Source organism: Lepisosteus oculatus, chromosome 8, assembly GCF_040954835.1.
Source record: "Lepisosteus oculatus isolate fLepOcu1 chromosome 8, fLepOcu1.hap2, whole genome shotgun sequence".
Taxonomy (NCBI): domain Eukaryota; kingdom Metazoa; phylum Chordata; class Actinopteri; order Semionotiformes; family Lepisosteidae; genus Lepisosteus; species Lepisosteus oculatus.
The window spans coordinates 39,221,403-39,247,648 of record NC_090703.1 but is presented as its reverse complement, the minus strand read 5'-3'; the positions used below and the strand labels follow the sequence as shown (position 1 = coordinate 39,247,648).

Genomic DNA, 26,246 nt, shown 5'->3' with positions numbered 1-26,246 from the left:
ACAGTGGTGCCATGGTTAGCATCGCTGCCTCGCAGCACTGGGGCCCAGGGTTCGATTCCCACACCTCGGGTGTTATCTGCACGGATTTAGCATGTTCTCCCTGTGTTCTCAGGGGTTTCCTCCGGGTTTCTTCCCACAATCCAAGAACGTACTGCTAGGTATTTGGCTTGTGGGAAGGTTTGGCCCTAGTATGGATGTGTGCTTGTCTGTGTGCCCTGTGATGGACTGGTGTCCCGTCCTAGGTGCTGTGTCATTTCCTGCTGCTCCGCTGTTTTTCATACACGCACTGGTGCAGTATTGTTATCAAATGCTGCATTAGCCTTAGACAGGAGATAGAAGAGAAACTAGAGATACCAGATATTAATTTATGGCTGGTAAGAAGGGCTCCTGGGCCTGTTGCTTCTCAGGATAGACACGGGCTTTCTCGTGACCCTGTATTGGATAATGCAGTTAGGAAATGGATCATATGATTTTTGTGATACCTTGTGGTGAAAGACTAGAAAATGCACATGCACATCCTAAACTCAAGCTGCACTCAGGTGTTTCACTTTTCCAGGTGTATTTTTTGAAAAGCAAGCACAGGTACTACTTGGAGATGATTGAAACTTAAAAATGGGCAGCAGCTGCAAGGATGAAATGAAGTCAATTCAATGGGCAACAATGAGGAAAATAATTCAGGTTTTATCCATTGCTCAAACGCTATGAAGTGGGATAGTGATTTTCACTTACTATAGTTTCATAAATGTGAAATAATGTTTCACCAGTCCATTGTTATTGAACTATCTAGAATAGGCTATTAAAATAATCAAAACAATGGGATAGCCAAGACCTGAATGGCTGAATGGCTCCTCCTTTGAAAACATTTTTGTCTTTTCCTGCTGCTCTGTTGAAAGAAGGCTTCTGTTGCCTTTTACTCAAACACTTGGAGCAGGAATGTTATATAAACTGCATGAACCTTAGGTGGGACATACTAGAGTCAGTATAATGTCTCTGAATTTGGCAAAAGCTTAATTCGGTAATGAATTCAAGGTTCCTGGTAACAAGGTATTTGCTTTTTATAGAAAACCAATCCACATACAGCACTCCAATGGAGCACTGAACAGTGTTTTATCACTGCAGTCCATTTGGGACGTCTCCTCTGTAACTGAAAGTCTGGAGGATTTACCATTGACTGGCATCCCTATAGCTGTGTCTTGATGTCATTTAACTGTGTTTTAAATACCTGCCAGGATCCACAATATTGTACATTTAACTTATACTGTTAAGTAGAACATTCAGTGACCTTTGTAAAGCTCAGCTGAGACCTGCTGCTGGTGCCTATTGATTTGGAGTCAGCAGGGAAATAACTTCATAAATGATTTTTCCTGGTTTGTAGAAATAAGTCTTCCTCCTTTCAGTGGAGCGAAGTGTAGTTGCAGAAATATCAGTGCTAAATTGCGTGCTTCCTTAAGCAATCAAGGTTGCACCTTTTATGGCTTTCAGTCAATACAAGGTTAAATATTCAGTTTGTGAAATAATATATAATTAAGTATAAATTATTGTCATTTGTTGGTTAATGAATTTTAGGACCTTTTTTACTAAAGAGTTTCATTTTGAAAAGCTATTGAAACATTCCTTTTTTTCTCATACATAAAAGCTAAATGCAGTTTGATCTTTTGCTAATTTTATACCTATTTTATGAGCCTTTTATTTTTTGCAAGTGATTGGTTCCTCATGTGTTCTGAGCATTAGTTGCCTAATAAGGAGACTGAAGTCGAAGTCCCTTATACCCCCACACAGGACTGTGTGGGAACGCAAATGAAACTGCACTGACAAGCAATCGCTTTCAATTATTACCGCTGTAAATACCAGCCTTAGCAAAGTGGGCTTGGTAATTAAAATAGATCGGCAGTTATTTCAGATAACTGCACTTGTGTATTTTACAGAAACAAGTGCTGTCCTTTATTTAAATAAATGCAAGAAGAAAAAAACTGTTGAAATCAAACCAAATGAGACGCCCATGCTTTGGTCGCCAATGAAAAGGTGGGAGAAATGTGGAAGTACTCCAGGGTTCCCCAATACATCGGGGCCCAATCCCAGGATCCTGGCGTCTGCATAAAGCAGCAAGAGCCTGATAATGTTTGTGCTTCATTTGTTTGTTCTTCCCTTGAGGAGAGACTTGCACTTGGATAAACAGCGAGGAGGTGAGATAATCCATCACTTTGAAACCTGTTCCTTAGTGATGGATGGATAGATGGGGAAAGTAACTCAATAATCTTCATTTTTTCAGGTTATTCACAGATCAGTGAGCGTTGCTGTTAATAAAGCTATGGAATGCTTTTGTGTCCTTGCCTGTATTATTTCTCAAGTTTTGACAGGAAAAGACTTTTTAATTTGTAAATAACCTTTTGCGGAGTAGCTCCTCTCCCCCAGAAGCTGGCGATTGGGAATAACTCATTTGCGAAAGCATGTCACTGTGCCGTAACTTTGTGCTCTAATTTGCATGGCAGATTATGATGTCCCAATCAGACAAACGGCTCTGTTTTTAATGCTGTCATCCTAGAGCAGCAGGGGAAATTAAATGGATTGTTGAGAAGGTAATGTTCATTTATTAGCAGGAAGATGCGTGATTATATGGATCGTATATCATCTTACCTGCCTTTTCCAGTAATAAAGATATGTCTAATTTATAGGAATGAAATTGGATTTAATTTCTGTGAAACCACACAAACCACCATCATTTTCTTTAAATGACTCGCCACGGTTTACAAGCTATTCTGTTGCTCTGCTTGCAAGATTATTATTAGTGTGTTTACAAATAATGAACCTAATTGATAGTCACTATGTACAAGCAGAAATTCTGTTTGTTCAGGATCTAAATTGTGCACTGTAATTTATTACTGATACATGGAGTAATTGTAAAGCAGTTAATTACTACAATGCTCCTAGTAAGTTTAAGTCTTTTTGGGTCTTAAACTAGAAATGGTGTTAATTGTGAAATAACGTGAACATTTGTCAAAATAAAACAATGGTATGCCTCATGGCTTTGTTCTACTGTATTCACAGACCACACTAAAGGTACAGAACACAGTTTAATAGAACCTGTTTTAATAGTACTTAAGATTTTGTCCAAAATCACAAATGGAATTGTGTAAGGGTACAATCGTCTGCTCTAGGCAAAAACAAATCCACTTGGTCATTTTAGAACAAAAACATTGTGTGCTCAACTCATCGATTTCACTTTAAGTAAATTTCTGAGTGTAAAAGTAGTTGCAGATGCCCTTGAGGCAATAAAATGAAGTCTGTCACCCTCTGAGCTCACCAAACTCTGTGTAATCATTGGAGAGGCTTTCCCAAGGCTTTGATTTCTTGTCTGTTCTCATGGTCTTGAGTTTTTTTGTACTTATTAGGTATTTTTCAGCTAAATGATTATTGCCGTTTTTTAACGAAAATCCCACTTTTGCAGGAAGGTATGTAATGGTTATTTGACGTTTATTCATTAGAGAATTTTGAACAATTTTGTGTTAATTTCAGAGGTGGATGTTTGATTTGACAATATATATTTTATTCATGTGTTTAAAGACATGGTTGAGATGTTCTCTATTGTGCCATTTTTAAAGTAGCAGTGAGCTTTGAATCAGCAGTGTGGTTAACATCTGTTTCTTTCTTGCTGTGTGAAACAAAAGCGTTATTCTGAACTCCAGGTCACATTTGTGAACATTAGAGCATTGCCAATCTGCCAGGAAATGTGGTGTTCTGGTGAAAGTTGTTTCTGTTGGGGTTATAGTTTAATCTGTGTGCTACTTGTCTTTGGTTCTTGTTTGTATGCTTACTTTATTTTAAGATCTTATTTATTGCCTAGTTATGTGCCTGCAGAAGACATCTCAGAACCATAGGATATATTAGAAAGTAACAACCATAACCTGAAGTTGAAAACTGCATCACAGGGGAGGTTTTTATCTCTGGATTTTTTCTTGTAGGGGAACAGTAAATTATGGTCCATTCCACCTAATTATCAGTTTTTATCAGTTTATAGAATCCTGTTTGAAATCCAACTCCTGAAATGAAATTGGATTTTGAGTAGCTCAGAGAGTAGACAAGCATAAGTTAATATTTCACCAGTCTTACAGCTCTTATTTAAAACCACTCTTAAAACATGCTGTTTTCTTTACCAATTTATGATGTGCGTCTGATCAGTTTCTGTTCTGCATTTTTGCATGTTTTAGCCCAATCAGAGACTGCAGACATTTTTTAAAAGGATCCTACATTTTTTTCTTGTATACTGAAATTCAACCAGTCAGTTACAGTAATAATCAATGTTTTTGTCCTCCACTGTTGAGGCATTCTCTTACCAGTCTCACTTTTTATCACAGCAGCCAAACGTCATCATAAGGATTGGCCAGTGGGCAGATGTAGCACCTGATTGAGGACATTTGTGCAGGTCAGCCTGCTTCAGCAATCAAGAATCTTCGGCTGCTAAAATAGGGAACATGAGGCTGATGTCCAGATTATACAGTTAATCATACTGTTATCAGGCACATGTCAAAATGCTTCTTTTAAATTCCTGTTTTGCTATAAATATATTAAAGACAACAAGAAACTTAGTAACAAAAATCTATTATCTTTATTAGGAAACTTACAAACACATACCACTTTGTAGATTACCTAGTGATAAACTTCAGGTCAGATGTAATTATGCATCAGGCTCATGTGTTTTTAAAACACCTGGTTGCTTTTGCAAACTTTGTATACTCCGGTGCACTTTTTAGTATAAGTACATCCACCTCAACAGCCTACACTATAAAGCTGCTCCATAGCAGTGATCTGCTTACAAAACTGGACTTTAGGTGTAGGAGCGCCTGGGTGTAGTTCATAGCATCCATGCTGGCATGGGCTTCTTCCATGACACTACTGTCAGCAAACTTTGAATGCAAGGGTGAGTGAAAGACAAGACAGCTGCTTTCACCTTTGTGTTAAGTAGGCCCAGCGCTACTGCTGACCGCAGTTATTAAAAGGTAATTTTTAAGTACGCTTGGGCAAACAGAGGGTAGCAATAAACTGGTGGCAAACACAGTAATAACTTTTAGACATATAAAAAACCGCGGCACATCCATTATTCCGTTTTATAAATGCCGTTTTGTTGCTATGGTACTTCATTACTTTTAATTTGAACCTAGCCATGATCAATTTTGTTTGTTTTGTTCCATCATTGCACTTTTGGACCTAATGGCTCTTTTATTTTGACTTTTAAAAAAGAAAATGAAGTCGATCGGCCTGGACTATTCTCTTACAGAATTAGGGCTACATCTGTATGCAAGCAAAAAAACGAAGAAAATGCGAATATATAGTGCAAGAAATTGAATAATCTTAATGAAAACATTCCTGCAAGTTGTTCAATTTAAATCATGCCACCACCAGCATTAAGAGAACTGCATTGTTTGTTTCAAGAGGTATTTCAAGGAGGTGATACGAAAGCCCCCAAGCCTATTTTTGCTTCTTGTTACATTACCTTTTAATTACAGAAACAACTAGTTAGAGGCAGTTATTTTCTCTGGGTTAATATGGGGATGGAATGAAGATTTATTTTGGATGTGACCTTCAACACATTAGCCAGAGCAGTAATCAGTGGAATTAATAGAATAATCAAATTATACACAAACTCATAAATCATCGCAACAGCGCTGTCAAAAGTTCGGCTATTAATGGGTTCTATTGTTTTGCCACTGTATTAAAAAATCACATTCCCCTGATTCCTGCCGTGATAGGAACTGAAATGGCATTTAAAGGCTATAAAGGGCTGTGGGCTGCGAAGTCTGAAATTTTCACAACTGTTAATTTAGCAGTAATGTGATTTGATGTCACCAGGGCAAAGGTGAATCTGAATAGCAGTGTCGGCGTTATCTTTCAGGGGACAAAAATTGCATCATTGTTGAAGACAGCAGCCAGTTAATTAGAGTAATATCAGTTAAAACGTCTGTCATTTAGGGTTAATGGCATCAAAGGGGGTTCCCTGGTTTTTCCACATCAAGGCCAAATTGCCTGAATGGCCTATTGTAAGGACATTAGATTGACTTGATGATTGCTCAAGATTTTACTCCAGCCACTTTATTAAGATGTCATGTCTCATAATTAATATGGTGGGATGCAGACAGGTATACTCTACATGCAGGGCGGGGTGAAACATTCCTGTCTGTCTTCCCCTGCCAGTCCCAGAACCGAAAGTGTGGCATGGCAAGCTTTTCAATGGTCACCAGCTTTCTTCTTGTGTTCTGCCCGCAGTACTACTAAATACATGATCAGAAACAGAGCAAACGAGGTAAGCAATACATGATCCTAAAAGGCTCAGTGGCAGGCACAGTACCTTATCAAAGCATTTGTGTTTAACACTTCAAGCAAGCGCTCTATTCTGTAGCTTCACATCTCACAAAATGTAATAATTTAACAGACTGTTTTAACCAAAGAAACTTGCAGAGACTAATGGTGGAATATCCGTAGCAGTTGCAGCTACTTAAAACAAGACCTTGGGTTTTACAAGAAGGAAGGAGCACAGAGATTTTCTGTGATTTCCTTAGGCTACTGCTTTGTAAGATAATGGCAATGCCAGGTCCTGAACCAAAAACCTGCGACACAGCCCTTTTCCGACCATCCAGTCTATAGCCTGGGGTCATTCCTGCATTCAAGTGTTAGAGGCAGAGTGCTTGAACAGCTGGTGCAGTGCAAGGTTTAAGTGCTTCTTTTAGCTAGAAGGGTTTGCTCATTGTTGTCTTGGCGATCAAACATACTCTGTACAAATCACCAAATACATTAAATACATTTAGTAATCTTAGAAATAGCAACAGTAAAGGTAACCTAAGGAGGACTTATTTTTGATCATGTATCACAAAGGGTGTTGGGATATCACAGGTTTACTACTGGAAGAGTGGCATTTTTTGAAACATTAAAAAACATTTTTTTAATCATGGGCTAACAGAATCAGGTGTAACTACTGTGCTGTATCCGCTTCAGATAATGTGATCGTGAAAAATACGTGCAACATCTCCAGAGACATTCTCGCTCCAGGCTTTAGCTGGAGACCTGTTCTTCTTGGTATAAAAACAAATTATACAGATCTTTTTTTTTTTCCTAAATTCAGAAACACAATGTATTATTTTCATTCCCACTCAGTGCGGAATAGGACTCAGATAGGACTCAGTCCTATCTGAAATTTTTATTCTTTGGAAACTTTTCGGTGACTGGATAATGTGGTGCACCACTCGGTATTTGTATCCCAAAACTGAGTCGGTCGGATCAGTTGTACAGTATATGGCTCTATTTTATGGCTGCAACCCCTGAACCTGCTCAGAGACTAAGACTCGTGTGGACGTGTTCCTCTGACATGCCCACGTCTGGAGCTGTGCGTTAACCATGGGGAATTAGTGCTATTTGGAAGAGCATAACATTTCTCACTGACACCACTGCAAGACTGTAGGAGCTCAACATGGTCATGGGGGTCCTGTCTGACCAATCCCAATCCCAACCCCATCCTGATCCAGGGGCTGCACTCCTGCTTTGCAAAACCCGGCTAGCTAGAAACATGACCCAGACAGGAACTGGGAATTTCAGAACCACAGTGGATCAGTAAAGTCTTCTGTTCTGTATTGACAAAATGTATCGTCAATTGTATTATTAAGCGCCTTGGGGCAACCTTGTTGTGAAAGGCACTATATAAAAATGAATTGAATTGAAAGTCTCTCTCCTGGTTGAATCACTTAGAGCACCTTGTGTTTTATAAAATGTAGAGAAGCTGTGCATATTTAATTAAATATTGCACTTCCCTGTGGTGAAAGCATCCATGCTAGCATTATCTTGTGTTGTTCTTTTTTAATTAAAAAAAGTGTCCCACAACAAAAGATGTTCTTGATAAAATATTATGAAGAAACTTAAGATGCTGAAAAAAGAAAGAACGGAAATAAAATAGGTACTAGCAGCTGCTATAAAGAACAGGCAGGTACCTACATCCTACTCCAGTTAAGGCCTTTCATTTATAAGCATCATACATTTTTAAATGCTGTTAATACCACAGTTTACATAGCAATCCTGACTGTCTTTAGGAAATGTGTTCTCCACAACTAAAAGAAAATGGTACAGTATGTTTTCAATTGTATACTAGTAGGAAGTAAAAAATAACAAAATGGTGTATTATACCCATCTTAAAGTTTTCTGTACAGTATATTGTAAATTTGTCTACATCGCTGGAGCATCACCCGTGACACGAAAAATGTTAAGATGAAGTTATTGCACAAATCTTGTACACTCAACTTGCCTTTCTTTTTCTCTGTTTCTTGCAGGATGTGTGCAGTTTTTGGTGGAATATACTGTCTTCGGCATTCTGTCCAGTGTTTGGTGGTGAACAAGGAGTCAGGGAGGTGAGTACCGTGCATTTGACCCTGCTTTCACAGGGCTCTTGCCAAGAAGAAAAAAATGTTTTGTCCAGCGATGATAGAAGCCCTTTTTTTCAGCCTTTTGTCCTCCTTTGTAATTGGGAATCAACCTTGATTAAAAGTAATTTGTGTATTGGTCCTCCAAACAAGGAAACTGGGCCCAGAATATAGATACGAAATTAATTTTCTTGAGATAGGGCTACAGCTCCTGATCAGCCAAGCTTGGAAGACAAATCATTTCGGCTGCCAGGGGCCTAGTGATGAGTGATGTTAGTTTTCCTTGTGGCCTTACCTACACTAATTGATTTTCATCAGAAGACAAAAAAGCCCTCTGTTACTGCATTTAAAAAAAAAAATGAGTTCACCTAAAGTCTCATCAGATTAATCACTGCTGATAATGCATGTCATTTCGAGAGAAAGAGCTTTAATGAGTTTTAAGGTAGATTGTTGTCATAAACTAGGTTAGCCCTCTTTTTACTGAAAAGATAAATTCTTTCATCTTTACAGTGGTTGACCCCAGGCTAACAATCTTAATGTCACACTTGGGATTACGAGGTAGATGTCTGGGAATGTTTTTGTTGAGAATAGAGTCCTCAAAAACCTCTTATCCCTTCCTCTGATGGAAAGCGTTAGGTGTTTAACTGACCAATATGGTATGATTTGTCACAGACTGTAAGATATTTAGTGTGTTTATGTGAAATTTTAGAAAAGTAAAGCAGATGTTATTTTCGGATACGTAAGCTCCATAGTACCTAACGTGAGTGTCAGGTCCAGTTGGAAGAGGGGCGCATCTCTTACTAATGTCAGTTGGGAAGTTGCAGGAGTGTTGCTGGCGACTGAGATAGCCTTAGCCAACTAATCCCAACCCTCCCCTGGTAGTGTTCTGCCAATTGTGCATTGCTGCTTGGGGAATCGGTCCACTAGCAACATGATCCAGGCTAGAGCCCATAGGTTCTCAATCATAGAGCTCGGCTTGTGCTTCATTTTGAAGTTTAAAGTAGTTTTAGTCCATATCGCTAAGAGAAAAAAACTTGGTTAGAGACAAGTCATTCACTTTAGTAATATTTTTATTGAAAATGTGAGCTTGGAAAATAGGATATCAATTATTTCACAACATAAGACAGTTATGAAAGCTCAGACATTTGATCATGTGTACAGCTTTTTTTTAAGTCACCTTACTTCCTACACCATTTATCTTGTATTTTTTTTTAATTAAAAAGAGGCCTGAAAGCATAAGCACATAGGTTTGGTCTTAGCTTAGCAACTTCTTTTCCAAACGTCTTGCAATTATGACTTTATTGAACGTCGGAAACTGCTACCCCTCCAGATTCTGTGTTCGTCTTTGAAGCTCCATGGCTGAGGCTGTAGTTTAGACTAAAGAAACAAAATGTCAGATAGTGCAGATTAACCGCAGCGTTAATAAAAAAAAATGATTAAATGGATCTTTTTTCATTCTGGGGTGCAGCACCATAAGGAAATCACTGGGGTTATTATTCATCTACTGAAAGAGCTGGAAAATGTGGGAAAAAAACGGCAAGGTGTCTAGGTCGCAGGATGATTTTAATTCTCCAGGTATCATAAATTACCCCCGTATGTCTTCTCTTATTATGTACATAAAAGCTGAAAAGGGTAGAAGGAAATGAATACGGCATGGACATCCACCACTAACTACTCCTAACCAGGTGAGGAGCAACTGAGGACACTGCAGTTTGTCCTCCGAACCCTGCCTGGGTTTGCAATGCAAGTGGCAAATTCCAGCCTCAGAGCGCTTTTGTTAAGGGCATCGCAAACCTAAAAGGAGGCTGGCATCTTTGTGGTTTGCGTGCTGCAGGTTGAGTCTTAGGCAGATTTGCATTTTTTATTAAGTTATTGATTGAGTACAGTAGTTGCTTACTGTGGAGAATATGTAGAATGTTTCCTCCTGTTTTTTTTCTAGAGCAGTCTTAACCAAGTTTGAATGAGATCGGGCATTCTAAAGAAGTCATGGTCAAAATTAGTGCCGTAAAATTTCAGAAGCTCGAGGTTTTTGCAAATAAACTTTGACATTTTTGTTTGGATAATCTGTATACTACAGGGTCTCTTTTCTAAAGAGTTTTTAAAGTGGGCTACTGCCTTCCATTTGTAATGGACTAAAACAGTGAATAGTTTAAATTTAATTAGAATGAATTATTTTAGCCAAACAGTTTAGTTTAGAATGAGATCAGGAAGGGATATAGCAAAAGTGACAGGGTATGAATGAAATTCGCAATGGGAAATATATAAGCTGGAATTGATATGCTTGAAATAGTTACTCTTTTCCTTCTAACCCAGTTTTTTTATAAGCTGCTTTTTAAAAAGCACTCTACTATTACTAGCTACTACAAGAATCTCAAATAAAAAAGAGGAAATTAAAATTGTAATGGGGCAAAAACTGCAAAACATTTTTTCAAAAGTACATTGTTCAAAAGTATAACTTAATAACTTTATCACTTGTAGCCTGATCTGGTCATACTGTATATCAGAAGTTAGGCAGAGCTCAGTCTGGTCAGTACTGCAATGAAGACCCCTTAATGAAAAACCAGTTGCTGCTTTATGTGGTGTTGGTGGACCACTTCATGGAGCAGATATTTCAAGCCAATGCCCCAGTATGTTGACTTCAGGATATCATTAAATATCCCATAGATCTGTTCAAAGAAGCAATGGGTTGACTTTGGTATCCTGGCTAAATTCCACTCTGGGTTTGCAAAAATGTTTTATTTTGGTCAGGTAATTTCTCACTTCTCCATCTGACCTTCTGTGTATTGGAACTGCTAATATGTAATGCGTACCTTGTAATTCAGACAGGTACTGTACTTCAGTGGTGGGTGAAGTGGGGCCCTTCTAAATGTAAAACACTTTGAGATCCTTTGGGATTCAATGTACTGTACAGTACAAATCTAAGCAAGTATTAATTATTATAGCAGTAAAACTATGAAAAGGGAAGTAAATTGTTGACAATGAAATTTAGATTAATATTAGAATGACAAAGGAATCACAAAGGTGCCAAATTATGATTTCATGCAGATTTTTACAAAAGAATGTATTACAGAAAGAATTTAATCAGAACAGAGTGATTTTAGCATAACTAATACTGAGATTTTAGAGGGATCAGGACAGCGTAAAACTATTAAAATGCCAGTTCCTAATGATATTTTCCCAGTTGTACTTAAGGAAATGAGAGATACTATTCATAGAACCGTAACCAGGATATTTCAACAGTCAGTAAAGATAGGAGCTGTAACCATTTGTAGAATTTCAAATGTAATACTTGCTCACTAAAAGAGGGATAAAACTGCAACAGGTAACAAAGTTTTAAGTCATACTTCTTTTGGTTCAAAACAGTAGTTAGCTAAATCTTGTTTTACTTATTGGAATTATTTGCATAAGTAACAAGATTCCTCTTGAGAGATTTCTGTGTGTGTGTGATAATTCAAAGGTAATGTACAGGACTGAGAACTGGCTTATAACTAAGAAAGGGCCATGATCTATGATTTAAGGTCTGGTGTAAAGTAGTGTGTTGCAAGAATCTCATTTAGGACCCTGCTCTTCCTGATCTATATCAATGGTTTAGATTTGGATTAAATTTGCAGATGATATAAAATAGGGGTAGAGCTTAAAACAGGAACAGCAGCAAGAAAATTCCAAAAAGAAAATTCTAAGACAAAATCATGGGCAGTGATAAGTGGTCAGACGCTTGGTAAATTACACTTCAAGGTGAAGTGATCCACACTAGAAGTAGAAACAATAATTCAGGAATCTGTGTTTGACACGGACCTGTGTGTTTATGTAGATTCTTCTAAATCCACATCAAAACAATCTTGTGAAGCAATAAAAAAAACACGTCATGCTTTATTATATGGCAAAAAGTGTGGAAATTTAAATTCAAGATAGATAAGCTCAAGATTTCCAATTCTTTAATACAGCATTTGGAATAGTAATAGCAATTTTTGGTCACAATATTTTTGAAAAAGGTATCATTCCTGATCTGGAAGAATAACAATTTACAGACTTTTTATAGAAACAAAATCACCACAGATTAGAACGAAAGAGGATTAAGAGGAGATTTGATCTGAGTATATAATATCTTAAAAACATAGAGTCAGCCTAGGGGATGATTTCAGACTTGTTAGCAAAATAAGGACATAGGATACCAGGTAGAAAATACAAGGGAATTAATTACAGAGAGTTTAATAGGAAATATATATATACACAAAGTGGGGGTTGAGGCCCAATCTATGGTTTACTTAAAAAAATAGAAACTCAAAGTGAAATTTTAAAATTGCTTAATTTTACTTAATTAATTTTGCTTAATTACCAAAATACCAAATGTGAAAGATGGGTTAAAGTGTCTTGTTAGCAGCCTTCTGTTCTTATATTCAAAGTACAAGCTTCAAATTGATTATATGCTCTTGTTGTGAAAGAATTTGCTTGGAATATTTCAGGGTAACACAAATGAACAGACTTATGATATTTTTTATTCTTCTTTTACAGTCTACTTGCAGTATTTAGTATTGAACTATGCAGTTAACAGACCATAAAACCTGTGTTTTAAGCAACCAGATTGTAATTTATCCTACTTTTGTGTTCCCTGAATGATTTTTTTTTTATTCGGTCTTGTTTTATTTCTAAATATATGTGGAGGGAAAAAAGTATTCTGGCTATAAAGAATGTGACCATGTTTTTTTCCCATCCAGCATTGTCAAGCTATCTGAACTAAAAATCGTTTTTAACATGTACAGTAGGAGCAGCACCTACAGTATATCTCTTTATGAAACTCTATCTGAGCTATCATCTTCTTACTGACAGGTGAAGAACAAAATGAAATGAAAGAGAATATGTTCTAACAAATTCTTTCTGTGTACACTGTGACTGAAAGTTAGAAGTGTCATGCTCTTTGCCCTAAGTGGGCCTCTAAATTACTACTATTATTAATGATGTCTTTGATTTGGCTGGTGTATTTATTCAAAGGGACGTATGAGTTTAGAGCTCTAACCACTGTTCCACATTATTCAAATGGTGCTTCATAGTCAAGATTTGGGCAACAGGACACACTCTCATGAAGGAGAATAATTTTCATTCTGTTTCCTTGGAGAATTATTGCAGTTCATGCCAAAATATAAACTTAAAAAAAGTCCTTTTGTAATCATCTAAATATGAAAAGTCTGATATTGAGCTCCTTGTCTGAAAGCTTTTCTGCAAAGATACTATACCAATAATGATGTATAACTACTAAAATGGACAATTGCTGACCACAGTTTTCATTAAATAAAGTAGTTAACAAAATGTCTGGATTGTAGGGGTACTGTTTAGATTAAACAGAGAGTACCTTCAATAATGTGCTGGAGCAAAAATGTGATGATTTAATATCTGTGTAAAGGTCAGATTTTTTCCCCTTTTCATTATCTGACTTATGTCCTGATCAAAGTGGCTACACTGTGAAACTAATTTTCTGGTAATAATAAGTGAAAATAATCAGTTTTGCTTTTGGAAAGAAAATATTTTCTTATTTCCAGCAACTTTTGGTTTGATGCACATTAGATGCTGAGTTTCTTAAAAAGCATCTAAAGTGCCAAGTGTTTGGCAAAGTCCCCTTTGATCCTGTTAAGAATCTGTCTCAAAGAGTGTGGATCATTCTATTGACAGAGACTCCTTTTGAAATGCATGTTTTAACTATTTGTCTGAAACAGGAATAAGGGTTAGGGGACTGAACTTGCAACAAGACACTACCATCTTGAAACCTGAGCTTATGAGCTGGTCCTGGACAAGGGTTTCTTATAAATATCTCATAGAAACTTAACAGAGGTTAAAAAACAAGAGGCGACCATTTTGCCATCTATCCTGTTTGGTAGTTGGTAATTGATCAGAGGATCTCATGTAGCCTTTTCTTGAAAGAAACCATGATATTAGGCTGGGTAGTTTGTTGTTGTTGAAGCCAATACCATGGTTTATCTCAAGAAAACTGTTTTCTTATTATAATATTTTTTAATATGAATATATTATAACCACAATTGTTGCCTCTGCAGAGCTCCCAGTGGTGGGTGAACTTCTGTCTGAAGAAGGTATTTTATTTCATGCCATGCAGGCAAATTCAAATTCTGGAATTTTTTAACTAAATGTAAACCCTGTGAGTGTGAAAAAATATTCAACCTTTTAAAGTATTTTGTGTAGTTAGCGAGGTTCAACAAGAAGGTGTCCTAACAAGTACATCAAGTTCAAATCATAAAAATGACCCCTTGTTCTATGTGGTTTTTGATTGTTCTATATGTGAAAAGTTTCTGCATACAGTATATTAATGGGCAGAGTAGCCTTGATGTAGGAGATTGCCCTCTGCTGTAGCTTTATTATAGAAAATAATGTTTAGTGCTGGGGCCTTAAACTAATAAACCATTATGTATGTAAATATCCGGTATCTGTAGTGCTCTTATCTGTACTGTGGTGTGAGCACTGGTGGCAGAAGTCGGCCCTATCGAATCCGTTTACATTTGGATTGATGAGATACGTCAGTCTGGATTGGGACACCCAAGTAAATAAATCTTAATTTGCATAAACAGTCAATTCGTCAGTAAAGTATTATGCCCTGCTACTGTGTGCTTGCCTTTATTGTGTTGTGAAGTCCATTTCAAGGATGTCACCCTTAGCCCATTAGTTTGGATAATGAGCCCTATAAAGCACATTTATAACTCTTGACATAACAAGCAGACAGATTCTACCATTCAACCTTTTAATCTAAGGCACATTGAGAGAAGGTCATCAGCGAGCCTGTGCTCATGGTTCATGTTTGAGAAATGCAGAGTATCTTCACACCTTTCTTTTCTGGACTCCACTAGGTAACACATTAGAAGTGAGCACAAGGGTTTTCAGTACAAATGAGCAAATAAGTCTGATTATCAGACAGTGCACTCTCTCAAGCAGTACTGCTTTCTAAGGAAACTAAACCCAATCTGGGTTCACTGGTAGCAGGATTTTCTCATCAGTTGTTGTTGTTTTTGAAAAGACCTTTTATCTGTCCTGAGAATACAGCAAGGATTAAGGAGGACTCGGCAGACCAAATACCTGCACTTATTTTCTGTACTGTACGTCTGTTGTCTGCTAGATCATTTTGTGATGCTTTTGTTTGCTGGATGTATGACAGTGTGGTGCTTTCTCATTCCTGGCTGCCACACCTTGTGTTGTTTGAAGCACTGCATGGATGAGCGCTCATTTAATCACATGTCTTTCAGCCAGTGCTGATTATGACCCAGATGTATATTATGAATTTAAGAAATCCTAGAAAATTGCTCTGCGTTATCATTTCCTGCTCTTAATAAACAGTACCTAAAAAAGCCTCCTGGTTTTTGCAGGTTAATTTACTGAGCTAGTCTTACTTTTAGAGTTAATAAGAAAACCATTATTGAGTAGTTAATGTATTTAATTGTTGTTTTTTTAGAGGGCAAGGAGTGAAATGATTGAGGCTGTAAATGCCTACGTGATGCGTAAGATTCTCACCAAGTGCGTGGGGAAACAAATAGCAGCAAAAGCTCAATCTGGTTTGTGCTAGCACACCTCTGTTCGCAAAATGTGTCTATAGTGCTAAGTGAATCAGCCAGTTTGGTTAATTCATTGAATCATCCCAGATGATGTTTTCTAAGGTCCTAGACTCTCAAAGGTCAGTGTTAGGTTTATGTAACTTTTTATGAGAAATCATATTACACTCCTTGTCCTAATTCTATCTTTCACTTCACTGCTCTGATCCAGCAGTGGAATCACACTCACTGTTTCGATATATGACAAGTGGTGAACATTCTTTAAAATTGACCTTTAAGTGGTCTGTTCCTGTTTCTTTTTGTAGCACTTAAGAGTGAGAACAGTAAGCTGTAATGAAAAGTTCAAGCATTGCTCTACAAATACTGTTTTCTACATTTCTAGATGTGAAGCTGTAATTGACACAAATGGACAGCGAATCGGCTGCAGTCACTTCATTGTAGAAGATGGCTATTTGACAGAGGAGCGGCTCAGAAATGTGCAGTACAGGTGAGCAACTTTAATGAGTGCTATTTCAGCCCCTTGTCCCACCACTGTTTTCAGTGTGACAGTAGACGCAAGGTTGTAATCCAAGATTAAAGTAACAGCTCCTTTTGTCTAGACTGATATTGATATCTAAATATATGCTTAAAATAAATGGTAGTTTGTTTCAGATGAGATATTAAGGTAAGCAAACTTTTAAATGAAATGTGATGATTACAAGATCCAATACCTAAAATGTTTTTCACCTGAATTTTGTCATTTTAAGATGGATATATTTAATAAACCTAATAAAATGACCCAGTTGCTGCAAAAAGCAGTGTTCAAATAAAATTTAATTATCACACCTTGTATAAAGAAAACTACACTTTGGTCAAGCACTAAAATAGTGTCATTTGTAGTGGAGGCACTGTTCCCTTAAATGTTCCCGTTTCTAATTTTCACCTTAGCAGTAAAATATTATTTTGTCACCACCAGCAGCATACACTCCCCAAGGCTCAAATTCCTTGCTGTGTTTTATTGTAATCAACATTTTCAGTTGTTTTAAACCATTCTTCCATCACTACTTGAATTTCCAAGCAGGAGAAGAACAGCTGACCAAGTGAGTGCAGTACAAACAAAGCTTCTTTTGCTTCTTTCCAGCCCATGACTGTAGCAAAGACTGAGCATTCGCTACCATTGCAAGACGAATGTATGCTTTTTGCGTAAAACTCTAAATTCCAAATTCTCATACCATAAGGGCTTTTAATTTAGTTCTCCATTTGGCATTTTTTTATTTCAGGTTATTTTCTTTTAATGAAGAGTGCTGTCATGTCTCTGCCTAGCTGCAGAGCAATAAAGACAATGTAGGAAGTTTTTATTACCTGAAAATGTTAAACCGCACTGCAGACCTCTGCATGTACAGTGCTGCCTTACAATTATTGCTTCTGCCACATAAAACTCCTAAGCCATCAGGCACCATTTAACGGTTTTCTGTATCCAATCACATGCACTGGAACTTTTGTTCAGTAATTGACAAAGCGATATTTTTCCATTGTGGCATTTACGTGGTCACATGTATTTATCATCATATTATCTTAAAGGTTACCTGGAGGTAAAATTATTACATATCAGCCCTTAAGATGCATTAATTTTCCTAACATTAAGACTGCCTTGTAAAGGTGTCTCTAGGATTGGTTAGGACATTGGTAATGATAAGCAGGATTTCAAGGGGTCTGTAATGAATAACCTAAACTCACAGTAAATCTTTCCAGATATTAAGAAAAGTAGTATTAAAATCTACAGCTTTATTGAGGCTGTTACATAATCACACACCTTCAGCCCGGAGTTGAGAAATATTTTGAAACAATTGCCCTCAAAATAACTTATTTAGGTTCCCTTTATCTTGTGGTGTTTTGTCATCTGTTTTTCCCTGAGACAGTTTTAACAAGTGTAGAAATCAATGAAGCATATCTCCTCTTTGTGTTACTTATGCTGTATTTTTAAAAATCGCTGCACTTCCAAAAAGATAACATAAGGGTAAAATTAGACACAAAATTGAAACGCAGTTCAGCCACCAATTCATGTAATCCTGTATTTTGGTAACCGATGGAAGTTACAAGAATACCATTACTGAAAAGACTCCAAAAATTGATTTAGGAAAATTACATTATTTGAAAAGTTTCAGGTTATTTTCATGGTAGTCAGGTCTGTATCCAAACCAGTCAGTGCCAACAAAGGAGGGACTTTGTATCTGTTCCTGTTATGAGAGATAATTAGGAATGAATTTGTTTTTTTTCCTTACAGTTAGATGTTGTTTAATTGCCAATTGTCAGTTGATGAAAGGATTTTCGAACATTTTTCTTAACTTTATTGGATACAAGTTTTTAAAGAGCTATAGAGATTTTTTATCTTGTTTAACCTTTGTTGAATCCTGATATTTCTGTTGTGATGGACTTATTTTAAATAACACCATTTAGGTTATTTGAAATAGTTCTAAGACTGTTTTTATGGTATTTAAGTGATTTGACCAACCAAACTGAGCATTTTTTTAGATCCACTGAAATTTACTGTGCATGTTTTCTAGTAAGCACTTAACTTAACACATCCCCCTTAGGTTTGTATTTTAATTTGTTGAGTATGCAATCAATTAAAAGAGGCTGAGATGCTTGTATTGTTGTCTGTTGAATTAAATACTGCAGCTCTTGAATATATTGTTCAACTCCTGAAGGTTAAACCTTTTTTTTAATGTTCTCATTCTTTGGGGTTTTATCACATCCATAAATTTTCACATTTAAACCTATTTCTTCAGTTTTTATAGCACTTGCTCTTCCTGCTAATGACCTGCTTGAATTCTGTTCTCATTTTCTTCAGTACAAGTGATAACAAAGATGTACTTTTTTAACACATTAATGTCTAGAATGCAATATGTTGGGATAAACTAACTGCTAGTCATTATTGGCATACTAGGTGTCATGTTGAAGTGCATACCGCCTTTGAAACGCAAGACTGTTCTCTAAACCTGTAATTAATATTCAGTTCCTGGCCTCGGACACTCCATAGAAGAGCAAAGAGTAACCACTACGATGGCCAAAATGTGTTAAAGATTTCTTTATGAAAACACTCAAGTTGATTGTGTAATTTTTAAATACGTCTGACAATTTGAGCAGCTGGGGATTCTTAGGACATCTGAGTTACCTAATTGGCAGCTGATCCTCTGCGCTGTGCTTTGTCTGTATTGTAATTTGTGTTCCGCATTTTCACAGGCATCTTGCTCAAGCATTTCTCATTTGATTTTCTTTGTAATAAGTGATTTTTGTGTCATCTGATGTGTTCACAGGTACATTTCTCGAGCAGTTCTCATCACCGATCGATCACTGTTGAGGGCGGAGTCTGATCAGCAGGTATCAAAAAGTAGTTTATGACCAGCTCATCAGTGCACAAAATATATTCTATAATTTGCAGCATTTTTTAAAGAAAACATGGTTCACTTTAAACGTGTCCAATTAACAAGATTATAATATTTTGTCTGTGGATTAGCCTTAAATAAAGAAGTCAATGCTAATGTAGGACATGCTGCTATACTTATTGTACCTGTTCAAGTTTTTGTATTAAAATGGGTTTCATTGAATTGTCTTTTTATATTGCTCCCATAATTGGTTTAGTATTTGATGAATGTTATCACAAGCATAATTTTATCTGAGCAGAATGGAAGCTAACATACCTGTATTTGACACAACGATATAGGTTGTGATTAACTATAATTTGTGTGAATGTAGAAATGGAAAACAATAAAATAAAAACATATTAAAAAAGAATACATCAGCAGAAAAACGTGGATAATATATTCTTCAATTGAACTTAAAGTTAATACTTCCTTTATGGGGATTCTTTGTAGTTTAATAGTTTCAGCTGTGTCATAAATCATATTTGTTTTAGGTTTTTCATATGAAAAAAGAGAAAAGGCTAATTTAATTTATGCTGGGAGAAAGTAAAGCAGAAAATTAATTTCTGTTTCTTGACATACTGTGGAAATTGAATATTCCAAGGTGGTCTGACAAAATGTAATTAAATATTCAGTCTATTTTTAATTAGCCGTTCGTCCTTCTAAATGACAGCATGTGGATGTTCCCAGATTAAATGTGCAGACTTGCCTTTGCTCAGATGTTTGCTTTTTGTGCTCTTTCCATGTTGATGTTTTCAACTAAGACATTTCAATTTATCTCCAATTTCATTTCTAAAGTGAGCAATGTGTCCCCTCTTTAAACAGCAACAAAAGCAAAACTATAGAAAACTAAGACCTAAAATTCTCTAATCTGCTTCAGCGTTTGCTTTAGATCTTGCTAGTTCTGTTTTTGAACTGTTGAGACTTCAAACACGTCTGGAAGCCAGTCTCTGACTGGGAGCAGTTGCTTCTGCCGGTCTCATAGGCTGACCCTCCATTGTTTGTCTGGCTGTTTTAATGCCTGGACTGGGACTCGACATTGTGTAAGCCTAATTATTCCACGCTGTTTTCTTCCATAGATCATCTGTTTTCAAATGAGGGAAGGGATTCGCATACAAACTCCTGTGAAATTTATTTATGAGCCCAGCCGGTTACCTGGCTGCTGATGTAATTGATTTTTATCTTTGTTGGTTTTATTTATGCAGTGTTGTACGGGGGCAGATTTGTGATTTGCTTCACTGTGTGCTGCTGTTCCACAGATTTCCCTGATAACGGTTCCCCCACTGGAGGCCGGGCAGCCTGCCGTCCGCATCATTGAGCTCTGCTCCTCTTCCATGACCAGCATGCCAGGCACCTGTGAGTTTATCAGGACAGGAGATGTTTGTTTGTTCATTGATTATTGATTTGATGCTGATTTACATTGCTCTGGGACAAGTGTAAAAACGGTAATCCACAGCCTGGCCCTGGACAGCTGCAGGGCTCTCCGAGTTGTTTTTGCTGCTGAGCTCTTGGCTGCAGCAATGCATGAATATTGAGCTGAATTAAATGTGTATGATCTTTTTTCTCTATTTTTTTTTAATTTAAAATCACCGGATATTTTTGTTATAGTCACCCATTTTCAATAGGCCAAATGTGTATTTTTTGGCATCTTGGATTGGAGGTGCCGAATCCCATGACTGTGGCTGACCTACCCACCTTCCAGCCACTCATCTTTTAAAAACGTCACAGGCAGCAGGGTCCCATGCTCGAGGTTCGGCACGAATTGGAGCAGGGGAGAACCATTCACTGACAGCAAAGCATGTCTGAACGCTCCAGGGATCACTGTGCTGGCAGAAAGAGTCCTGCCTGACTCAGTGGCACTCAGCTAGTTCTGGGCTACTTTCAGAATTAGTCTCAAACCCTTGATCATAAAGATCAGCTTTCACTGGGGTGAGCACCTGTGCCAGTTGACGCACTCAGTAAGCCTGTTAGTTTAATCTTATAAGATAAAATCACTTTATTGGCCATGTACAATTTTTTGTATGAGGAATTTTTTTTCACATACCCCAAGTTGCTCTCCATGAGACAGCATAAGCGAGAAGCTTGGCATCAGAGCACAAGGTCAGCCATTTAAACGGCGGCCCTGGAGCAGTTGGGGTTAAGGGCCTTGCTCAGGGGCCCAATGGAGTAGGATTCCACTGCTGGCCGCAGGATACGAACCGGAAATCTTCCAGCCACAGGCGCAGATCCACCGCACCCCCCTGATTGGAGTGCCCAGTGAATCCCAAATCACAGGAGGCCTCCAGGACTGGGGTTGCAGATGAGTACTCTTAATGGAGTGGTGCTACAGATGTTAACACAGTGCTACCCTGGTAATGCCAGGCCCTTCTAGGATAATGACATTAGGCCTTATAACAGGCAGCTAAACCAATGCAAACAGAATTTTGTGTTGTTCTGCGCCAATGTGAGCATGAAATTAGTATAATATATGAAAAACAGACACTGTGTCTGGGCAGACACTTGGCAAATGGAAAGCAATGTAAATAAGGGCAAAGTAATATGTTCAGGTTGCAAAATTATACTCTTTAAACTCTGAACTAGAGGAAAACACCTATAAAAGTGACTTTGGAATCTGTTAATTCATATATTGTTCTCTTCTAGACAATATTGGTGATAGAAAAGTGTTACCCACAGCTCATTTTGTAGTAAACGTATGCAGTTGACACCCTCTTAACAAAAACTCAAAGCCATGGTGAGCATGTGAAAATCTTTTTTACATCTCAATAGGTGTCTTCACCATTTAATGCACTTCTGTTATTTTTTTTTTCCCCCTCGGCTTACGGAACAGTTATTTGAACATAGCCATATTTGTTGTCATTTTAGGAATACATTTTAAATGCTTCTAATAAATTTTTAAAAATAGAATGACTAGTTTCATTTCCTTTGTTGGTTTTGTGAAAACGGAATTGAATCGTCAGCTGGCTACTGACTGGGAACGCCTTATTTTAAGTGAGATCTCTGTATAGTGAGAAATTCTAAGATGGGGTAACACGCTTCGAATGAAGTTTACTGGATTTGAGTTCTGAAATTACTGTTCTCATTTTACTTTTAAGCTGCCTAGCTGTGGTACTTAGATTACTCATTTACAGTATGCATTTGATTCTGGTCTTGTTGGTTACATTTTCCTGTTTTGCGTTTTTTTTTTACACTCCTCCCCGATCTGAAATGCCAAATGCAAATGTCACTTGGCTGCTTCTTTGAGTCAAGAGACTGATGATCAATGACTGCCCTTAAATGTGACCTTCCAGCCTCTTCTCTCTTGACAGTAGTGTGTTACTGCATTCAAGGGGATTGTGCTGTGCTGGCTTTTCCTGCCCAGATTTGCTGCGTACCCTGTAGACCTCATCGTGGTGTGATAAGTCCAGACCTGACCATTTTGTCTTCTGCGCCAATAGGAGTTAAAAATCCATTGTTGGGCCACCTCTGATTACAGGCTGGGATTATATAAATATTCTTGCAGTGCAGGTGGTGCTTTTCTGTCTACCTGGAAACCACCCATAAGATCAGCTTCCTGTAAAACTTATTTTTATGATGTCAAATTACATGTTAACCAAACTGTTTCACTTATCACTATGTAGTCTTCTGTGAAAGCAACAGAAAATGAAAATGAGCTTTATGGGAATGTCAGCTGCAGTCAGAGCATTGTTTTTTTTTGCGCATACTCCAATAGTTGACAATATTTGGAAATGTCATTTATTAATTCAATGTTGATCGTTATTTATTTTAGTTTGAAATTGATTTGGAGCTGAATTATTAACCCTCCCATAACAATTAAGATGAATATGTCTAATCTCTGCACATCAGATCGTTCCTTCAGTGAAGGCTGCAGTGTAATCAGTGTTTCTGGCTCAGTGGAACTGAACTCCTTCACTTGCCCGGCGAATTGAGTCCATAATGATGGAATCATGAAGCAACATCATTGCTCTTCCTGTTAGAGGTTTCACTGCAAGATAAATTGTCAGAGCCCCTTTAACTAATGCAGTTATACCTGACTGGATCAAATGCAATCAAACTGTGTAATGATGAGCGTGACAGACACTGGACTTGGGACCCCAAGACAATGATGTGATTTTTTATTATTGATGCGAAAATGAAATAAGGGAAGGTGATTTATAGTCAACTTTGGCCTGGAATGGCTTCTGACAGCCCCAACATCATTACATTTTATGAGAACATGTCGTTTTCCCTTTTCCGATTTTCGTTTGCTGCGCTTATGATGTATTCCATGCTTACGGATGAGATTGCTTATCTCGGCATGTGAGATCTGGTATTGATCTCTGCGTCAATAGCAATGCCAGCCCTGTCAAAGTAAACTGCCACTCTTGAACTCTCTCCCTCTCTGTGGTCTGCACTGATAAAGTTATAGTGGTGTGTTTCATTCTCTACACCTGGTCAAGTGTTATCATTGCCTGAACATCACATCAGTATATTAAGCTTTAATAACTGCATAAAGACATAGTAATCTCTTGGATGTAAAGATTATGTACCAAATCTTGCCTATTTCCTGCCTAGGGAACTTTTTTTTCTTTTATTTATGTTTCAAGATTCACTTATTCTTTAATTATTTTTGTGTTTTGTGAGTGTTATAGTTTTTGGTCAATTTGTGGAAGCAATGTCTCAGCAAGCTACTGTGTGTCCAATTCTTCACTGCAAGTCACAATTTTGCAGCTCAAAATTGTTTATTAGAGGTCAGTTTGTTTGACGCAGATTAAGTCTCTTTCTGTTAAGAGTAGAAGCTGCAGGCTGTGAATTTTATGCAAGAGGTTATGAGGCTTCACCTCTTCCATCTGTGTTGTCAGAGAAGATGGTTCTGGACTTGGAGGCTAATTCAGGTTTTCCTCAATGTCAGTCTTCCTGGGGCAGCTGTGCTTGGTGGCAGTGCCTCAGCTGTTTCTCTGTCCCTGTGGAATTGGCTGCTTGAGGAGATCTATAGAGCCATCCTGTGCTTCAAAGATGAACACTTATCCGTTTTTCTAATGGCAATGTATTTTACAAGACCTAGAAAAACACAACTGTAGCGTAATAGTTGTGCACTTATTTCAAATAATATGTACATGACCTTCAGTTAACAACCTAGTATTTCACAAAAAAGTTTTCAAAATTCTTAAGCATCTCAGTTAAAAATGGAAGTGCAGGGTTCTCTTTCACTTGTGGTTAAGCTTAAAAAGGGAAGAAGAAGCACAGTGCTGTCCTTTCATAGTTTAAAATGAGGGTTATAGGGGAATCTAGTGAGACCAGGTCAGGGTGGGGAGGTTTCCTCACCTGGGTAGGTCTGGCCTCCGACCCAGTTTTCAGAATTACCTAAATCATTAAAGAGTGCCGGTACCCTTTAACATAGGGTTCATGTGCATAGGAACTCCGTGACCCACTATCAGAGTGCAACGTGTCCTAGTCCTTTAATTAAATTCGGACTTGTTTTCACTTCAGTGGTAAGAACTGGATTTTGACACCAAGTCATTTACAAATCAGTGGCAAAAATTAGTCATGCATTAGATGTTGTCATAGGAATGGCAAATGGAGCAAACACTGTGGTAGTATGGAGTGGTTTTTGGCACAAGAAATATTCATAAGGAATGTCCACCCATTTTCTGACTTCTTCATCCAGCTCAGGGTCTTCGGAAAGCAATGTAGGCAAGGCAGGGTACACCCTGAACAGGACACCACTCTATCACAGGGCAGACGGACAGAAACATGCACACACTCACACCAGGGCCAGTGTTCCCATATGTCGTTGAACTTGCCTGTTTGTCTTTGAGCTGTTGGCGGAAACTGGAGGATCCAGAGAAAAACCCATGTGGAGAGTGGGAGAACGTGCACAGATCGTCACAGAGAGCACCCCATGTCTGGAATTGCTGTAAATCCAGAGCCCCAGCATCGCACGGCAGGAATGCTAACCACCATCCAATATGGAATTTGACAGCATTATGTCAAAATAGTTATATCATACTTTTTGGAAATGTGTCCTAAGAAACCCTCCATCTTTTTGTATATTGTGAGCACGCAGAAGGGTCAGATCAGGTTTGATGGTTTAAAAAAAATTAAGTACACTGTGCTTCATAGGATGAGGCAGTGCCTGAAGTGATGACTCTTGTGAGTTTGATTGAATGCAAAGAGATTCAAATTCTGTATCACACTTTAATAATGTTGACACATTGCTTTAAATAGATGTTCATGTTCTTGCAATATTTCATTCAAGAGCATCCTAAGTTTCATCATCAGTACCTGGTAACTTTTTGATAAATGCCTTAATACACATGGAAGCAAATTCATCTCTTAAGCTTCTCAATGCTTCATGCCAGCCATTTGAAGCTAAAAGAAGAGATTGAGCGCATTCAAAGGAGAATATAAGCAGTATATATACACTGCAGTAATATATGAATGTTAGAATCTTGCATTAATACCTCACTTTGCCTGTAGGTGTATAATATATGTACTGAAAGCAATGTCTCTTGAAATGAAGGCTCATCGCTTAGGTAGGAGTGTGGACTTTAATGTTAGACTGGTCCTACATGAATGAGGCATATCCATTGTCAGCCTCATCTGAAACCTCTCAAGCTCCAAATGAAAGAACAAAATAATGCATTTACATCCGTCAGAAAATTAAATCTTTCAAAAAGCTTTGAAAACTGATGGGATTTGTGCACTTACTGTAGATTGATTTAATGTGAAGGTTTTTTTTTAGACCCTTACCACAAAATACACATTATGTTAAGGGATGTTTTAATTCTCTGAAGTTAGTTGTCACAGTTGAAGACTTATATGCATTAAACTGGAACACTGTCAGTCATTATCCTTATGAACATAGCACATTAAATATTTTGCCAGTTTAGTTCTGCTCAAGCTTTAATACCTTAATCCATTATGAA

The 26,246-nt window shown here is 37.6% G+C and overlaps 1 protein-coding gene across 1 annotated transcript in view; it reads left to right on the top strand.

Moving 5' to 3' along the window:
• Window positions 1–26,246, top strand: part of chm (CHM Rab escort protein) — an 83,889-nt gene that overhangs the window by 37,617 nt on the left and 20,026 nt on the right. Inside the window, exons 9-12 of the mRNA XM_015351390.2 lie at window positions 8,307–8,384; window positions 16,323–16,427; window positions 19,237–19,300; window positions 20,601–20,697. Coding sequence (XP_015206876.2) covers window positions 8,307–8,384; window positions 16,323–16,427; window positions 19,237–19,300; window positions 20,601–20,697 — 344 coding nt within the window. The remainder of the gene's footprint in view (window positions 1–8,306; window positions 8,385–16,322; window positions 16,428–19,236; window positions 19,301–20,600; window positions 20,698–26,246) is intronic.